This window comes from Chelon labrosus (genome assembly GCF_963514085.1).
Source record: "Chelon labrosus genome assembly, chromosome: 3".
Taxonomy (NCBI): domain Eukaryota; kingdom Metazoa; phylum Chordata; class Actinopteri; order Mugiliformes; family Mugilidae; genus Chelon; species Chelon labrosus.
In genome coordinates, this window is record NC_140339.1 from 24,825,012 (window position 1) to 24,844,216 (window position 19,205).

At 43.7% G+C, this 19,205-nt stretch overlaps 1 protein-coding gene across 1 annotated transcript in view; it reads left to right on the forward strand.

The window, feature by feature from the left end:
* zfhx3b (zinc finger homeobox 3b) overlaps positions 1–19,205 on the forward strand; it is an 86,737-nt gene that overhangs the window by 18,095 nt on the left and 49,437 nt on the right. The window contains exon 4 of the mRNA XM_084541376.1: positions 11,272–11,503. Coding sequence (XP_084397502.1) covers positions 11,272–11,503 — 232 coding nt within the window. The remainder of the gene's footprint in view (positions 1–11,271; positions 11,504–19,205) is intronic.

A 19,205-nucleotide genomic window follows, 5' to 3' on the forward strand; every position in this document is an offset into this window, starting at 1 on the left:
GGTGTGCTCAGTGTGGCGAGGCCTGGGAGAGTTGCTTTGAAACAGCCTGTCTCTCTGTCTGTCAGTCAGTCTGTCTGTGCACGAGTGTTTGAAGACATCTGGTTCTTCACGTAGCTGTGGGAACATTTTTTTTATGCACGTCACTTTGCGATTGCATAACACACCGATTCAGGTATGCACATGTTCTTAAAGGCGACTGCTGGGATAGTTTTATGATTGGCTGGTAAGTTGTGTAGCTAGTAGTATTTTTCTGCATGTATCACATGTACATGTCATAGGGGAAATACATAATCCAAATTTGTTTCCATAGCCTTCCACTGTAGCATAACGGTATGCTGCTATCTTTAACAGCAGTTGGACGAGACACACTTTGTCCTATATGTTGCCATCTGTCAATTCATTGTACAGTGTATAGCAGTTGATTCTGATCAAATAGGCAGGCATAGTAGGAGGGCTTTAGAGAGAATAGACTGCAGATAGTTTTACCCCTAGTGTGTCTGAGTTTCTGTGCAGGGAGTTCAAAGTCCTGCTGAACATCAGAGGGCTGATGCTGAGTGAGGCTGACTAGCTGCAGCCTGTGGTCTGGGAAGGGTTACTGAATTATTACTGATGGTTTCAGGGGTAACTGTCCGACCACAGGACTGGAGAATATTAATCATTTATTTGATTGTCCGCATGTGCTGATTAATCAATTTGAGTAGGATCTGCAGGATTAACTACCTTATTATTCCCCCGTAAGAACAGATAAGAGATAAGACTTTAAAATATCATATTCCATTTATCATTTATTTTTAGATCCCTGCTGATGAGGGTGAAATAAAAACTGAGGTGATATTAGGCAGAACAGCAACAAGGGGAAACTGTTGGGGGAGGAGGAAAAGAGGAAGAGGCATGAGGGGGAGAAAAAAAATCTCTTAACTGCAGAGCCGAGTATTTCAGAAGATGAGGAAGAGATACAGCTTTGTATTACTTCAAAAATGGCACAGGAAAAAAAGTTGTGCAGCTGGGAGTGAGAGAGTGGAGAGAAAAGGGGGGCGGAGAGACAAGAGGAACAGGAAGTTGATGGGAAAGTGATAGCTGTCTCCACCTGGAGTATAGCCTGAGCCGTGTGTTAAGAGAAGCGCAAAGCAAGGGAAAGGAGAGAGCTGCTGCAGTTGACTCCTATACTATACTCTGGTTTAGGTAAGTTTGTCTCTCATACCAAGTATAGCTAGCTAAACTGATCCAACAAGGGCACTATTCCTGTTTACCCCACTCACTATCTATTCAGTATATAAATTCTCAATCTGCCAACTGTTTAATGTGTTGTGTCATGTGGTAATGCCTTTGATTCCAACATGCCTCCGTTTGTAAATACAAGAGGCACTCAAAAGGCTGTGGTTTCTTTACAAGCATGGCGCCCCCGGCGCTTTGGTTGGGAATGCACTGAGAGGGAGAAGGATTGAAAGAGTAAGGGAGGGAGCGAGAGGTGGTTAGAAACTGTATACACTTCCCGTTGCTCTTCTGCCAACCCCTCTCCCTGCTGCCTCTGGTTGCGCAGGCAGGCAGTGAGTGAGAAATGTGAGAGGGAGGAGTATGTCCTCTCTGCTGGCTGAACACAGCGCCATAATTATGCACTTTTCAGCAGGTTTTACCTTTAACACTTTCCTCCCAGGGTTGAGATTAGTGCTCACCATGCTTGATTTACTGCACAATTACTGAACAAGAGCTCTATCTAATCAATAAACAGGAAGGGGAAAAGTGGTAGGCTTTGAAGTATAGTTTGAGATTTTTTGCACGATTGAGCAGTGTATATGGTGTAGCAAGTAAGGCCTGCTTGGCTGCAATGCCAGCCTGTGAAAATATCTGTTATATCAGCCATACCTCTTTGCTTTACCCACTCTCTAAGCGTCCTTACAGTGCTTAGCCACTACAGTGAAAATGACTTATTTTTTCCTGGCTACAGCTTAACACAGAGGTCAGCAGCAAATTATATCTATTAACAATATTCCTCCAAAACAGTATATTAAAATAAAGATGTCTCGTAAGTGTGGAGGTGAATGCAGCGTTATAACCTATCTGCACAAGTTGCATGAAAAGAGATATTAAGCTTTTGTGTGGTAACTTGCTATGTCCTGTGTTAGATGTCCCCAAATAGGCAGCCTGCACAATGACCTCCATGATGACACTTGCTAATGGCATGAGAAGTTATTTTGGGAAGCGCCAATGACCGTTCATCATTAAGTCTTTCTGGGGCTTATAAAGCTTTTTGCCAGCATGACCAAAGCAATAGTCTCTCTTCCAATTAGTCTGGCCTGTGTTTGATTTTTAGTGATGACAACTATATCTCAGCTGCAATTATGCTGCACTGGGAATGATGAAGGTTTAGGTTATTGATCCTCAATTGATCACCCTGATCAATGAGCACTTTTGTTTCTTTTTTATGGAAAATGGACTTATGTTTTTCCCCCCTTTGGCTAATGAGCAGGCCCAACAATGACCCTGTAAAGAAATCTGTGTTAGCAAGGCCATATGTATTACTGATAGAGTTGGCTATGCTCATGGGAAAGGAGGGGCACTGCGCAGAGCACCATTTTTCAGCAAAGGGAAGTGCTCTACTTCCCTGTGGGCATAGGTCAGGGGTTATGATGGATCTGCTGAAAATTTGTCCTCCATTCAATTTTTGGGTTCGAATTTAAGAAAAAAACAAGTAATAGCCTAGCAGCAGTAACTGTATTTTAACTGTGCAAAGGCCCCGGCACTCTAAATAATCTACATTGAAAGCAATGGTATTGTTTGTACCTCTTAAAATGTCAAGCATTTTATGTCTAGTTTATAGTCTACAGTAAAAGTGAAATGTCAATTTAAGTTGCAGCTTTTCAGTTGGCAGGCATGGGAGAGTTGACAGGTGAAGCTGGTGGGTGTTTGGTGTACAAACTGCTTGAAGAACTCTCAACAGCAGTTTCACTCCAACAAGGTACTTCATGCTCCATGCAAATAAGCCCACATATAGATCTACTCTGTTTAGTCACCTCCACTCAACCCCACTCATTAATTTTCATTTTTAAGAAGAGGACCTCTCAAAGGCCACATTGCTCCCTTTGTCAGCGCAGTGCTGCTAATAAAGATAGCTGCATAAGACCGGGTTAAATATTGACACAGGCTGAGCACATCATCACTGTTCTTAATTAGCTGGTGTCTCTTGCAAGCATGTGTGAGGGCAGTGCATGAACAACTAAACATTTCCCCTTATGAGAGCTCAAATACTCGCTCCCCAGAACACATTTCTATGAATTTTACATAAAAAAGGATACGGGATATTCAGAAAACATACAGTGTTACAGCTATCACAGCCTTATTGCGTAGCCTGAAGCTGCAACCAATTATGTGTTAATGAAATATTTACACTACCAAACTGAGAACGCCAGGGGTGAAAGCTAGGCTAGATCATACAAGCCTGAGGAGACTGGATTCTGTGTCTTCTCTCTGCCATTACGTCAGCGAAAAGGTGGAACAGGAGATCGGCTAATGACAATAGGCTTAAAAGGAAGAATGTGGGCACACCTGCAGTTCAGTAAGCCGGGCTTTTGGTCACCTCCACTGCTGGGGGTATGGTTAAAGCAGTTATTGGGCCACAGCAGCCGACTAGGTGCGAAGGAGATGCTTAATTGGAAGAGTGACTCTCTAGATGTCCACGTCAGACAATTTTACCGCCAGTCTCCTTGATTTCTGCTGACTACCCCCTCACAATAATATGACAGTGGATCTGCATTCACTGCAGAGTGTGATGTTTGTTCTTGAGGACTAATTGTGTTTGGGTAATGTTCCTGCTCTGAATTTAATTCTCACTGACTGCATTAGTCATTACAAGTGGTGTTTGTCTGCATCTTAGTCCAACTCCCCCCCCCCCGTCTGTCCTGGGACACACTCTTACTCATAGGGCTCATTCCCCTCCGCCCGCTCCAAACTCTTTTTCTTCCGTCATTTCCATCGAGCAATCTTTTTGCTTCTCACATTCAGAGCAGCTCCGCAAGGCCATGCTGGCATTGTCTGGCTGGCAAGTGACAAATGAGAGGCAGGGAGGTGTTGGAGACTCTTGTCAGCTGTGTGGGTGCAGCAGTGCCTCTGTCTTTACCCCACTGACACCTCAGTGACCTACAGTACAGCTGAGTCCAGATCTAGGTAGTCGGTTATCTCGTTCCTATCCTGTGTAGTATGCACCACTTAGATCCCTTAACAGCCTTTCTGCAGCCATATGTAGACTTTCCTCTAAATCACATGGAACGCATGCTGTGGATGTACAAGTTGATCCAATTTGATTGATAGCTTTAGTTGTCTGTGGCCTCACTTCATCAGGTATTCCTGTGGTTTGCATTGCAAACACTAACTACTCGCAGGAGGCATATTGCACAGAAGTACAAGCCTCTTGTCATTCTAGATGTGATTCATATTTACGGCTTTTGTGTTGGCCCAATTTCTTAGCCGGAAGACAGGGAGTGGTTTTTCGTTTAATATCAGTGGCTTCTGGGTGCTATCATCATCTCTTATTAAGAACGCTGTAAGGTTTTGGTGGAGCATTAGCCTGCAACTTTGGGTGTTGAAAAATATTTTTTTTGCAGAGCTTCTTCTTTTCTATATCTTCTATCAAAATCACACTTTAGCCTTACAGGTTTAGAGATCTACATATATCTGGTTTGAATTAGCCATTTCCTTCCCAGTACCATCTCAGTCAAATGAAGTGTTACAAGACAAAACTACCTCTTTTCTTCTCTAATGTCACAAATTATTATTGCGTTAAACGTGCCAGTAAAACAGATGTAGTATACAATTAATCAAACTCAAAATCTGAACATCTCAGCCTCCTGTGGTATGTTGCCCTCCGGTTTTGCTTAAATGAAAATCCCCCCCAAAAATGTTCTTCCCCTGTCCTGCACTTGTAATTATTGTCGCTGCTGTCCAAAATGGAGGATTGTTGTGTCGACACAGTACTCTGGGTAATGGAGAGAAGGGCCAGGGCAGGTCCTGATTTGCCCCATTCAGCTTCCAGATGGTACCTTGCCAGCACACATGTCATCAAGTGGCTGTAACAGTTGTTTGGGTACCCCCATGACTCCACCCTGCTCTCGCCTCCTGCAGGCAGACTTATTGTACTGCAATTTTGGCAAGCTCCTCCCAGCGTGGCTTTCATAAAAGCACCAGGAGGTTAAGCTGTTAATTAGCTACTGAAAGAGGAGGCCAACAGCTTGCTGTTAATTTGCTTTACCCTTTTTTTTTTGTCTTATTTGGGGATTGACATCATTTCCTGCCTGTTTTGGAGTCATTGCTTTGTGTCACAAAAGCAGACCCCAGCTCATTAAGAAGAGGAGAAATGTGTTTATCTGGCTATGATTAGAAGTGCACATTATGTATGTATAGCCATGCTTATCCAAATGTTCTTAATGAGAGAGACCCTGGACGCTAGTGTGGGGCTCCTGTGGGCATAGGCCCAGGCTCGTTATCACCACACAGGGCATTGATCTCTCTACCGCCTGCTTGCTTATCCTCCTCCTCCTCCCCTTTCAAAGACAGTGAGTCGCACATGAATTATGTGGACACATTGATCAGCTGATTGAGAGCTATTGTTTAGAGCCCTGGGTCATTATTGAAGGAGGGATTACCCAACTCTTGTTTTGTGCGTGCATGTGGAAGAGTGTATTACTCAGCTCCTTGTCACAGCACATACTCCCCTTGGCTCACCTTAGATTTGCAATGGCCGCGCAGAAGTGCTCACGCTTACACACACAGAGCACATACGGCAGCCTACACAATCAACATGGCCCAAATGACTGCTTGCATTGATTGCCTTCCCTCTGCAATTATGTTCCCATTGTTTACTTTCTAGCATCTTACTCATTCAAACGGAATTCAATAATTATTGCTTTATTTAATGTTAAAGTAAGTAGGAGTGGTGGGTGTGGAGCAATAGTAGCCATATTCTCTTTAAGTGTCTCCATGACCCCTCCCAAGCTACTTTGTTTCATAGGTCTATGTTAAGTCATCCTCTCCAAGGACACCTACAGCGATCCATCTTTACCTTGCTGCCTTCCCTCACGACACAGAGGCCCGTTTTGTTTCTTCCCTCCCAGAGACAAATATGCAGCCTGTTTTTATTCACCGGTAGTGATGGATCATTTCTACAGCAAAGCAGTAGGGGAAGCAACGTAGCACATTATGGGCTTTGAGACAGAGGGACAGGATGCAGTGGAGGGGTGGCAGGGATTAAAGAGTAAAGAAAAGAAAGGACAGGGGCGGGGATGAGGTTCAGGAAGCAGTAGGTACGCACTTTGGGCCTAGAACACACAGTCCCCTTAAGCCACTACCTAACTTTTAGGCATGTTGCAACTTGCAGTGGCTAATTCAAAGCAGCCACCACACTTGGCACCCAGTGGGGGCCTCAGCGGTTGGAGCTGTTGTTCATGCTGCTGGCAGAAAGGGAATCACAGGCCAAATTGCAAGCACTCAGTGACTCCAGTCACTCTGATTTTGCTTTGCTAAATAACCTGCTTATGTTCCAGGGGAATCCCAGAGTGCAGATTTATGAGAATCATGTTCCTAACAAAACGCTCCACATGTACAGAGATGACTGCTGCTGGGAAGAAATGGATCATTACATTGAATTATTTTCACTCTCTTGATCGTAACCCCAAAACTTAATCCTCATCATTAAAATAAGATGTTATAAAAAATTACCTTAATTTTGATTTATAACCTTTAGAATTAGATAGTAATTGGACAACTAACTTTTGAAATATTCTCTTTTGGGTGACGTATAAATATGTTCAGCATTATATATTATAGACACGGTCGTCATACCGTGACCCACACAAGGGTATTTTCTACTACCTTTGGCAAGAGTATGTTTTTCAACCCAGCAGGCACATTACATTGTCTCCCTTCAGAGTGAAATACAGTTACCTCATTGGTTATAATTGCTGCCATGACCTCACTGTGTTTGAATAACAAAGGTGCTGCTTGACTTGTTGTAACACTCGTCCAGCCAGGGAGCCAAAACCTGACTGACTTCAGAGGATATAATCTCAGATCAGCTCAGATCTGCTCTATTGCAGTGCATTGCATGGCTTCAGGTGCGAATAGCAGATTTCTAAACCATGTAAGCCTCCCATGAAGTACGCATACGCATGTGCACGCACACAGACAAGAGCTTTCAGTACCGAGAATCGGGAGACGATTACAAAGCAATATCCAAGCAGATACTCACTGGCTCTCTCACAGAGGGAATTTGGCAGCTCTCTTAGAATTGATAGCTATTTAGCTCACAGATAGTCATCTGTTTTAATGCATTAATTTTGTATTAACAGCACTGCCAAATTTAATGGTGGAAATTAGGGTATGATCATAATGGTATGTGGCTATGTGTGTGTGTGTGCATTTGTGCATGTTTGTGTGTGTACATTTCTGATGTTCTTTTTGTCTATACTTTTGTATGTGTTTGTTGCGTGTACATGGTGTATTATACAGCTCCTTTGGGAGCCATTCTTTGGAATTACCGGCTCTCTGTCTCCCTTCCACACTTCCAGTAATACCCACCTCCATCTTGCGTTAGCTGGACTCGCACAGCAACCACACTGTTTTGTGTTAAAGGTGCACTTTTACTTTGCATTTAAGTGGATGGAAATGCAGATGTATGCAGTGCTCTGGGTGGGTGGTGAAACTGATACAGGCACGTATTGCCCACTCAGAGGGCAAGGTGCACTGTAGAGTTGTGAGAGAGAGGATGGGGTGGTGCCCACACCGCCCCTGTCCCTCTTTACCTGAAAAAGCACGAAGCACTGCTTCAGCCTCCACAGCAACAGACAAGGTGCTCTATCGAAGAGAGAGGCTTGAAAAACCGTGACTGCATTTTTAAACTATAAAAACCACCACCGTATAAAACAATGCTCAGAATGGGTCTTTTCAAAAGAAATTATTTTATGATTTAAAATAAAGGTAGTTAACTATGATGGAGCATCATTTAATTAAATATACGATTAAAATGTCTTTGTATTATTTTAAAAAACGCAACAGTACTGCAATATGACTTGTCTTAAAAATGGCCCGCTATCAATGGGCCTTTGTAACTTATCTGTAAAATCATATAACATATTTAATGTACTGTATATTCCTATGCATATAGCATGCCTCCCAGCTGTTGCTGAGGGCATCGCTGCATTACAGGCGCACAGTTGCTCAGTTGAATCTCCTATATAACTGCTGTAAATCCGCCCCTACCACCACCACCACCATTATGCTCCACAGCTCCCCTCCTGTTGGGGCCTTGATAGGGTGGTTAGAAACCCCAGAGTCAGGCAGACCGACTCCTCCCGGCCCAACATGACTTTTTCATTAAGCCGCCAAATTCCTGCACTCCAGTTGGAGGTGATTTATCAACTAGGGGCTTCATTGCAGGTTCATAGGAAACAGACATAGGCCCTGTCTCATGCATTATTATGTTTCACATTCAAAGTGTGTATGTGTGTGAACCAGAGAAGGAGCTGGCCCCCGAGTGTACTGTGTCCAAACCGTGTTTGTGCTTTTAGATATGATCCGAGGAGTCTCTCACATGGATAGCTCAAGCATTGATTCCAGGGAGAATCAATGTTAGAGAAAGTTTGTGCGTTTGATGATCAGATGGTTGTTGTTCTTATGGATGAAGCAATGCGGTTCTTCTGTGCGCCATGCAATTTTGCCTCAGTCCTCTCTGGCATACTAAATGAGCAAGGACCACCTCACATTTCATTAGTTTGATCTCCTCCCTCTTTCACTGACTCACAAATGCCCCAGACTGCTTTGGGTCATGGCCAGTGCAGGGATGGTGAAAGTGTTGGTTTACAGGTGTAACCGTTTGACATTGTAGACAGAGCTACAAGCACTGGGGCAGACCAGTTTTGGCCCCACCGAGGCCATCTTCCTAGCCAGTCAGGTTTATAGTGAATTACGGCCTATTCTGGGGCATGCAGGCTCAGGTTCACTCCTATATAAACCCTGTGCTTTTTATGGGGAACTATAAAACTCTCAGGATTTTTTTTTTCTACCTCATGAGACATGCTTTGAAGTTTCGGTCAGGTGCTGTCGTTTTTTTTTTAACTCGTCTTGTAGATTTTTGGAGACTTGAGTCATTTGCGGCAAGAACTTCTTTCTTTTTTTTAATTCAAGACATCTGCTATGACTAAAAGCAATTTGATTGATTCGGTGTCATCTATAACTGAATATGTCTCTCAGATTTCTCTCTGCCTTAGTTCTGATGCAATATTTGTGCTCAGTGGAAAAGGAGGAGAGGGAGGGGGGGGCTCCCACAATATCCAACAACACCTATTCATGACATCATGGATGGCTTAAAACGAGGCGAGAAAGGAGAGCACACAGAGCTTTTTACAATCACCTAATAACTCTATTACACCGAGCTGTGGGGCTCACAAAGAGGAAAAAAAAAAAAAACTCCCATTCCTTTTCCTGGAAGCGGTGTCTTAATGCACATTTTAGGTGTAGAAGTGAGAAATATGAAACCAAAGAGAATGAAACACAATAGCTCAGAAAACCCCATAGCAATATTACAATATTGCCAGAAAATTAAACATTAGGAGAAAGGGACAAGAGCATTTTAGGGAGGCATAATATTGTTACGACTTTTTTTTCACCAGCCTGTCAACACCTGATTTAGATGTAATGTGGTTAAATGTGTAATGTTTCCATCGCTTTTACATCCTCCAGCCAGCCAGCCAGCCAGCCCAACAGGCCATCTAGAGCAGGACAGGATAGTTCAGTTTCTTCATGATGAATGGTTCAGTTTTCTGATCCTTTAGCAGAAGTGTAAGTCTGGTGTCTAAGGCAAAAAGAAGGCACATACTGTACGTTTGCACTCTCTTTAAATGTGGACTTATAAAAAAATCCTCCTTTTTTATTTAATTACAAACTTTTATCATTATTGTTAAATTGAGTAATGCGCTCTTACTGCAGATTATTTTTTATCAGTGCATTTTACCTTATTAAAAATGTTATCCTTATTAATTATTTACACTATTATTAAATGTATTCAGTTGTGTTTTATCTGTACTTTTGGCCTAAGTTGATCAATTTATCTACATAAAATTATGAAAAGTTGCTAGAGTATATCTATATTTAACCAAAATCTACAACAGTACAGTTTATTGTAATTTTTTTCTGTCTGTCTCGGCATGCGTCACAGGGGACATGTGGGCCAACACGATTAGGGGGGAAAAGAGGAAAACTTTTGCTGATTGACATTGATTGCAGCCATAGAAACCCACAGCGAGACTCCAGAGTTTGATATAAGAGCAGCACACGACAGGCATGACACCAGTGGCCATACCGAGTCTGGGGCTTTTATTGTAAACATACAGCAACAATCAGTGTGATGCATAAGGATAATGGTCAATAACTCTGTTGCTCACACCAGGCCCAGCCATATTGTGCCGGCCTTGCATCATTGATTGAGCCATGCAGGAGGTAATTAGACTGGAGCTTGGTGGTGTGACGAGAGGCTGTGGTGGCATGGTGTCACTACGGGGTTTTACGCATGTTGTGACACTAGGGAGGGTGGGCTGCAGTCTGGACTAGGCATGCTGTTGAGCATTGGAGGAAGTGCTGGGGTTGACAGGTCAATACTGGTGCTGATTTCCTGTCCTCTGAAGGTTGTCCTCCTGTTGTGGAATGTTCCATTTTCTCTCAGAATGCACTCAGTCGCCCTCCTGCCTCACCACCGGCTGCCTTTGCCTCTCTTTCTCTATGAGAGAGCGAGGATTTAACTCACCATGATCAATATTTAGTATCCCATGCGTGAAACAGGCAGATGTTTGGAGTTTCCTTTTCAGAGACGGGAAGCTTCTGTTGAGTGAAGGGGATCAATGCTTCCTTCCGTCTGTGAGGCTGCAGACCCACGGCTTCTGAAGGGTGGCTGATGCGATTCCTGCCTGCCCTCAGGCCCCTGAGATTTGCGTGCCTCCCAGGCCTCTCCTGTCCTGTTAGCCTACTGATACAGACACTCACGCAGACAAGTGTGCAGTCCAAACAGTTGTCCTGAAGGGGAAGAGGTCTGGATGTTAAACAACAGGGCTGTGATTGGGAATTGATTTGTTCATTTGCCAACTGTGTGAGTGAAAGTGAGTCGGTGGTGCCTAGCCAGCTATCTGCCATCTACAATAACTTCTTTCTCTCTCTGTTCCTCTCTCTCTTTCTCCGTATTCCTTTCTTTCTCCTTCTCTTCCTCTCTCTCTCTCTCTCGATCCCCTCCCACAGCACCTGCAGCAGCACGAAAACGCGGTGGAGGGTGATGCCTGCTACTACCACTGTGTGCTTTGCAACTACTCGACCAAGGCCAAGCTCAACCTGATCCAGCATGTGCGCTCCATGAAGCACCAACGCAGCGAGAGCCTCAGGAAGCTTCAGCGCTTGCAGAAGGGCCTGCCAGAGGAGGACGACGACCTCAGCTCCATCTTCACCATTCGCAAATGCCCTTCTTCAGATACAGGTCAGAACGCAGCCCTGTGGCTCTGAGATATTTATATATATGTCTGTCTGACTTTGTTTTTCTCTCATGGTCTCGCCACCTATGCAGCTCCGTCTCTTGCACACATCCATTTAAGCTATATATGCATGACTTGCAGACATTTGCATTTGCAGTTGTTCAGTGTCTTCCCACTTTCACGTTTACTTCCTCATAGAATTGTCATTAAGATTAATGGGTAACTTCTGTTTTTAAAATGACAACAAAAACAATGTAACAGACGAAGCAGAGGTCCCTGTTAGTGGGAGCTGTCCTTTGTCATTAAAGACATATTGAGACAGAGCAATAAGCCTAGAGGAGGAGGAGCTGAACAACAGCAGCAGCTGCAACAACAATAAGAACACCAAAAAACAGACACAGCCACAACAACAGTAGCATGGCTGAAACAAAGTGCCTAAACTGCCCATTCATTACGGGCTGATTAGGAAGAGTGAGCTGTGGTCAATTAACACTCTTTCTTAGTAGAGATTTGGTTTTCTAATCACTTTAACTCCTGTGCCCCGACAAAGGGGCTCTATTGTGCGTCCTTCCAAGAGGGAACCATTACTTCCCTCGCACACATACTCGCTGTCTGTGTTATGTAGGAGAGAAGAAAAAAAAAAAAGGCCAGCCTGTGAAGACGCTTTGTTCCAAGGAGGCAGGGATAATGAAGCCAGCGGCCGGGAAATTGCGCAAAAGGCAGTCACAGATCTGAAGCAAATCATTAGAGAACATATTTAGCTGAGCAATTAGGGACAATTAAGCTTTCTGCTCACTGCACTCCAAATATGTTAATGACTACAGTACACTGGACAAGCGAACATGCAAAGGCAAGAGGAAGGGCCATTTAGGTTAAAAGGGATGGGGGTTGGGAATTTATTTATTTTTTTAGTTCACACAGGAGTAGTAGTTTTGCTGTTTGCAAATAAATGTTTTTTTCTCTCTTTTTTTCCTCTTTTAATAGATGCCATGTTTGTCAGTCCTAATTTCTTTTTGAACCTTTTATGTGTTAGATGCCCATGTTTGTGCCTGGATGGGGGGTGCAAGCAGGGGGGCTGTGTGTGGGCAGCGTCATTATACACACACACACACACACACACGCACGCACACACATCACCAGGGCTCACAGTCTTGCTGAGCTTCATGAAATTACAGCAACCCTCACTTACTTGAACCGACTACTGGTATCTCACAGAATGTTTTTACATTTAATGTCTTTGCAGTCTGCTCGTGCATTTTAATGATGATGCTTGATCGTCGGATTAGTGTTGATGCCATTTCTCATTTCATGTAATTTAGGGTCTGCTTTTCTGCTGTATAATAGACTTTGTTTGACTAATTATAAAATTCATTAGAAAAACACCCTTCTGTTTCTTTAAACTTTGACTACCATATAAAAACAACGTCAGTGATTTTAATCCATTATATTTTTAGTCACCTTAGGATTTTTAGTGACCTGTTAAACTAAGTTTTAAGTTAAATGACAATAATGATCCAGCCTCTTCGCCCGTAATCATCAACTCTAAAATTGCTGACTCCGCACGCCCAACTTTACTTCTCACACCAAAAGCCTCCTCTATGCTTCTTCACCTCATAGCCCCACCCCTCAGCTAGGGCTGAACCAATCCCTCCCTGTGTAATATTTAATTTCCTCTTCTCTAGCTCTGCTGTGGCACATGGCTCGGTTTTGTGGTCAAGGCATAGCTGCTAAAGTGCTGGAACATTCCCTGGTTTGTTAAAACAAAGTTGCCCCTGGATTTCTGGGTCACCTACACAGTAATTCCCTCGCCTGCTGCTGTTCTGTGATCCTGCGAGTGTTTCTTTGCTGGTTTAGGTGCAGGCCTTGGATTTTTTATTTTTTTGCCCCAAAACATGAAATCTGCGTTTCCTCTCAAATAGCTCACACATATTACACAGAGAGCTAGTGTCAAAGGGTAACGTGACATAATTCTTACAAAAACGACAATGTCTTTGAGTCCTGATCTTATACATGTAGTTGCTGTGTGAGCAGTGGAATATGTTGTGATCCGGCTCACGCATAACATGGTATGTTTTGCAATTCACATATTAATATTCCTTATGAGGATGCAGCAAACAGACTGCAGGGACATGGTGCCACAAATCTCTTCTGGGCTGGAAGTCCGAGGAGAGCAAGGGCAGCAGAAATTACGTTTCTTTTTAATTAGACTAACGCAGGGATAAAAGGCCTGCATTGTTTTAATTCTTGCTCATACTATAAATGTGCTGCTTAGGCATGTTGCTCCGTGGCCCCACCTCCATTTGTCTTCTTTAACCCTTTATCTATGGGGAAACAAAGGAGGTCTCAGAGGGATCCCAGTCCCACACAGCTGCCCTGTGTGCAGAGATCCTTGAACAAAGCTCAGCACTGACTTGAACCGATGCACCAGTGCCAGCTTCTAGTTTTAACAACAGCAGCTCATTACTGGTGGCAGATATCCACACAAAATAGACAAGCAAAATGTATGTGACAGGAAAGGCAAGCAGGAAATCTTTAAAACTCCCTTAAGGAGTTCACTTGTGATGACAGTTGGTTTGGCAGCACGAGAACGAAATATATTTTAGGTTTAGGTATTCCTGGGGGAAAGGTGAAACCAAGTGTCATGTACGGGGGTTAATGGTGACTGCTGACACCTTTCAGTGTTAAGCATCAAGTTGTATGTGTACAAGAGAGGCCAATATATAAGAGGAAAACAGTCAGAAATGGATGGAGGAGAACAAGGCAAAATGGGTTTGGGGAGCTCACATGTGAGAGCCAGTGTGACACTTGAGCATATGATGACCCTATTTCATATGAATGATGTTCACCAGGGCATATAACTCAATGACACATTGAGGTTTCTCATTTCTTAACATTTAATCGAGCAAAGTTATTTTTTGAGTGTAGAACAGAATGAGATCATGTTTTAAAAAGGCCAAAGTTAAATTGCACTGAAGGGTGAATGCTGCTCTGCAAGGAAAAAAAAAAATGTTTTCTTTGTGTCTTTGCATTTATGAGAGAAAAAGGAGAGAGATGCGGAAGAGAGCATTTAATAAGGATAAAATATATATTTTATTCTGTGGTGGTGCATGTGTGTGAGTGCGTGTCTGTGTATGAAGGAGGCAGAGATGGAGAACAAACGTGGCTGACAGTGTGGATTAGCTCCTGCTGTAAATCTGCCTCAGTCACAGATGGCAGGCCCTTGATCGCTGGGCTGTGACGGCTTGGCTCTCATCGCAGGAGGAAATCCCTGTCTGTGAGCCTAGGAGGCTGGGAAGGAGAAGACTGGGGCTGGGGCCACCTGGGCTGCCACCAGTCATTGTCTCCTGTCTGTGTGGACATAGAGGCCTGGTGTACAATGGCTGTTTTGGGGAGTGGTTATCTTACTTTGACTTGTTTCATCTTCCATTTTGTGACTGCTTGTAAGTGGAACTTGAGCCTCTAGTTTAGATCAGCGTTACTTTTAATGACCAGTTTGAGAAACTGGGCAAGGGAACTGTGTGCATTATTAAATGGAAATGAGACGAAAGGGTGCATACAAATTACTGCATAATAGTGGTATCCAGTATGAGATCCATTGCTTGTTTCGCTAAAAGGGGTGCACTTTCAGGGTCACGCACCTAATAGCAAGGCCTGTCCTGACAACAGAGGCATTTCTCTTCCCTCCCCTCATTTCTGCCTCATGCATAATTCTTCACATGCTCTGAAAAAGCTGGGAAATACACAGTGACACGGAAAAAGCACTAATAAAGCAAACAGAACAAAGTCACTGTTATTTTAGGGTTGGTACATCACCTCGCTACTCACGTTGAAATTTAATGATGATAGATAGGATGTGTCGACATCCAGTCCGTCAAAATTACTTTACCACACGTCTAATATGCATAATATTGATCCTATTGTTTCATCCTCTGCTTCTCATAGATTTTTGGCAACATATTAACAGGGTGTTACTCTCCCCTGCTTTCATAGTCTAACTATTTGCAGGACCAGTGGCTAGGCTGCAGCTGTTAAAGCCAGGTAAAATCAGAGGTGAGCCAGGCCACGCTCTGATGGCATGCAAGGGCCATAGCCTGAGCTTATGCTCCCCACAGGCAAGAACAAAACAGACGGTAGCCATTTCTGGAATGTCCTCCCTTATTCATGCTTGTTAAGATGCAAAGTAAACCTTTCCAGAAACAGGATATTGTAGCCCCTAACCACCAGACCCTTTCTACATGCCACATTATGGCCGATCCGAAAGTGAGTTGTATAGACAGACACTGGTGCAATGCGCTTTTAATAAAGGCTGTTATTGCCCTGGTGATGCAGAGTGGATATGAGGATGAGGACTGTGCAGGCCTGGATGAGCAGGGCCCCAGAGGGCCCGCAGCTCAGTCAGGCCTCTGTCAGTCGCCTGCCTTCTAATCCCTGTCCGAAGGGCATCTAGGCAGCATAGGAAATTGTTTGCTGTCTGCAGAACGTGCCAGGAAATTCATAAATACATTACTTTTCATTTTGAAAATATTACAAACGACTAGACATTTATTAAAAAGCCAAAATGATGGCTTTATAGATTTTCCAGTTGTGTTTGAGCATTTACACAATCCTGCTGCTGAAACTAACACAAGCAAGTCTTTTCTGTCCCTGTGCCCCCCCGCTTTACATGCTTGCTATGAATTCCTCTCCTGGCCCATCCTGTAATAGCAAATTGACCAGAAAGCCGCCACTCTATTCTGGGATAGACTGTGAATAAAAAATATCTGGTGTCCAGATTTTTTACCAGCCTTCCTGACTGAAGCTTCGTTCTGTAAATACTGGCTAGCTTTGCCCTCTGGCTGGATAGTGGGTAAAGTCTGACTCCTGGTGTGCCACCCTATCCAATACATTAGAGCAAAAGAGATTAGAGGCAGCATAAATGTCAGTGATGAGTGTTTATATTAAAGAAAAAGAAAGTGATGGTCAGAAAAGTGATGAATTCATTGAATTGTTGAGTCATGTTAACAAAAGCAATAAGTCCTCTGCATGAGTCTTGCTCTGTGTGTGATTTCGCTGTCATTTGTGCCACGTGGGTGCAAATATACACCAGACTTCATTTTGCAAACTTGCATGCCCGTAAATGAGCACATACATGGGTGTCTGCAACGAAAATCAGGCCGTGCGTGGGTGCTCCCTGTCATCAAGCCCATTTTCAGAGGAGGCCGGCAGCACATTATAATATTGGTTTCCCTCTCTCTTGTCATTACCACACACTCTCCTTGAAAGCTGATCCAAAAGATAGACAGTCCATCAAGAGACAGTCATCTCATTTGTACTTACTAAACGTGTTAATGAGTTCTATTTCAGGCCTAGGGGCTTTGCTGCTGGATATTGGAGCAGAGGTGGCTATCGGTGGTGTGAGGTGCCGGATTGCGGGATCAGGAGGAGCTCACAGGGAGGGGAAGGAGGAAATGCAGTAACCCTGCTGCTCCTCATGTCGCTCACGCAGAGTGACCACGGCCTGTCAGTCAGGACTGAGGGCGGGAAGTCTGTGGTTACAGACAGACACCGACAGAGGAGGAGGGAATAGATTAGGTGCCAGAGACATAATGGTTGTGATGGGTTTAATTATAGCACCAGTCATGTAGCTACCATAGGTAGATGAGATGAAGGAGAAAAGCATTTCTACTCTTTAATGACAGATTCGTATGAAATGTGTTTGATAGAGCATATAATGTATAGTTTGGTGTTTATATAAATATTATTTTAGTGTAGCCACAGGTATTTGTGAAAGTGGTTGAGTGCTCTTACACGAGAAAGTGATGCTGGGCTCTGTCGACATTTACTCAGACAAATGCATCTCAACGAGTATAACCAACATGTCCACACTGACTTTTAATGTGATCACAATTACAAAATGCCAGTCCCTCATTATCAAACCCACTTGGGTTTGACATCTTTCTCAAAGAATACATAACCAGCCCATATTCTACAATACATATTTAAAAAAATGATTTCCTTGTGGATGCAATACAGTCACTTCTTCTTTTGTTAGGCTTTTCTTTACTGGTAATATGTAGTTGTTGTAATATTTCATTTTCTCATAAGTTTCCTAGGCACTCCTTTCTTGAACTTTCCCCCTAAGGCTCGCATTATCATCTTACATCCACCATGTTCTCGTCTGTGATATTGATTGTAGTGCAAGTGTATACCAGGTAGTCTAGAAGTGGAAACAATAAATTGTTAAACACTTAGATTGCTTCATTTGTTTCTGTGTTTCGGTATTGGGTGAACAGTGCTGCTCCCTGTCAGAATTAGGCAGCTCAATTTGACCATAGGCAGCATCAGAGAAGAAGCAGGGGTAAAGTTTGGGAACTATCGAGTCGAGGCTAGGAAAGTTTTATTTAGCCATTTTTAATAAGGCTGTTTGTGCCCCCCAGAGAGAGCTGGTGGATCAAAGGGCATGATCTGTGCTATGGATGAGTTCATTCTGGGTCCAGCACAGACGATCAGCCTTGCTGACAGCAAAACAAAACCAGAGAGTGAAGGATGCCCTATCCAGCAGCATGTTGCCCTCACTCTCCGAGGCCTCCATTAGAATAAAGGCAGATGAAACAAAGACTGGCTGAAAGCACAGATGTTGTGATTCATTATCCACTGTCTGATAGATAGTAGGGAACAGAGTGTGTAAGTCTGCGTGTGTGGACACATGTGCATGCTCCCGAATGTGCAAATTCCTCTAATGTTTGTTGCGTTTGAAGAAAACATACAGGGTACACACAAAGCACACGCGTGCACTCGTGTGTTGAGTGCATTAGCCAAACGAGTCCCCTCCAGTGCCTCAACCACATCAGCTAAAAGCGGCTAGGTAGATGGCAGCAATGAGAGAAGTGCAGAAATAATTCAATAGTGAACCTTTCTAACCTTTACCTGTAGGCGTGAGCACCAGTCATTGATTCACGCTGTGCTTGACAGTACACTACACTACACCACCACCTGAGGAGGGTGAGAGGAGGGTGGATGAAGAGAAATGGATGATTTTGGTGGAAAACACAAAAGGATAATATGAGTGGGAGGAAGGCTCAACTCAATGTTGGTGATGGTGTGTGTGACATTAGAGGGAACTTTCCACGGGTGGATTTTGGGAATTATTCTGGATTTCTGTAGTTTCCGTAAATATTACCCCCCCCCCCAACACACACACACACACACACACACACACACAGGTAAATATCGGCAGCAAACAGAAATTGTAGTCACCAGTGACGCCATAGCAGGATGCCACTGATTACAAAGCTCCCTCAGGTCTAGGGCCTGTGCCTACTTCCATGAAATTTTCCCATAATCCTGACACAGAGTAAGACAGCGGTTAAGTGAGGGTGAAGAACAATGTGGTTGATTAGCAGGATGCATACAAAAATGTGTCTGTTGTTGGGTGGTGGCTACTGACTAGACGGCAATTATTCAGTGAAGGACATGTTTGTTAAAGAAAGATGTCTAGATTTTGAGGGAGTCGCGCTCACAGGCCGACTCTGTCTAAGCAGATGTGATCATCTGCCCAGTGGCAATCCAGGACAAAATAGTTTTTGTTTGACTCAGGCAAATTTATGGTGTTCCTCCTGGTCCAGCGGATGGCCTATCCCTCACAGTTTCTCTTTGTCTGGCTGGAAATGCTGCTCTGTCGCTGTTGTTTTATTAGTTGGCTGTAGATGCGTTCTTCCCGCTGCCCAT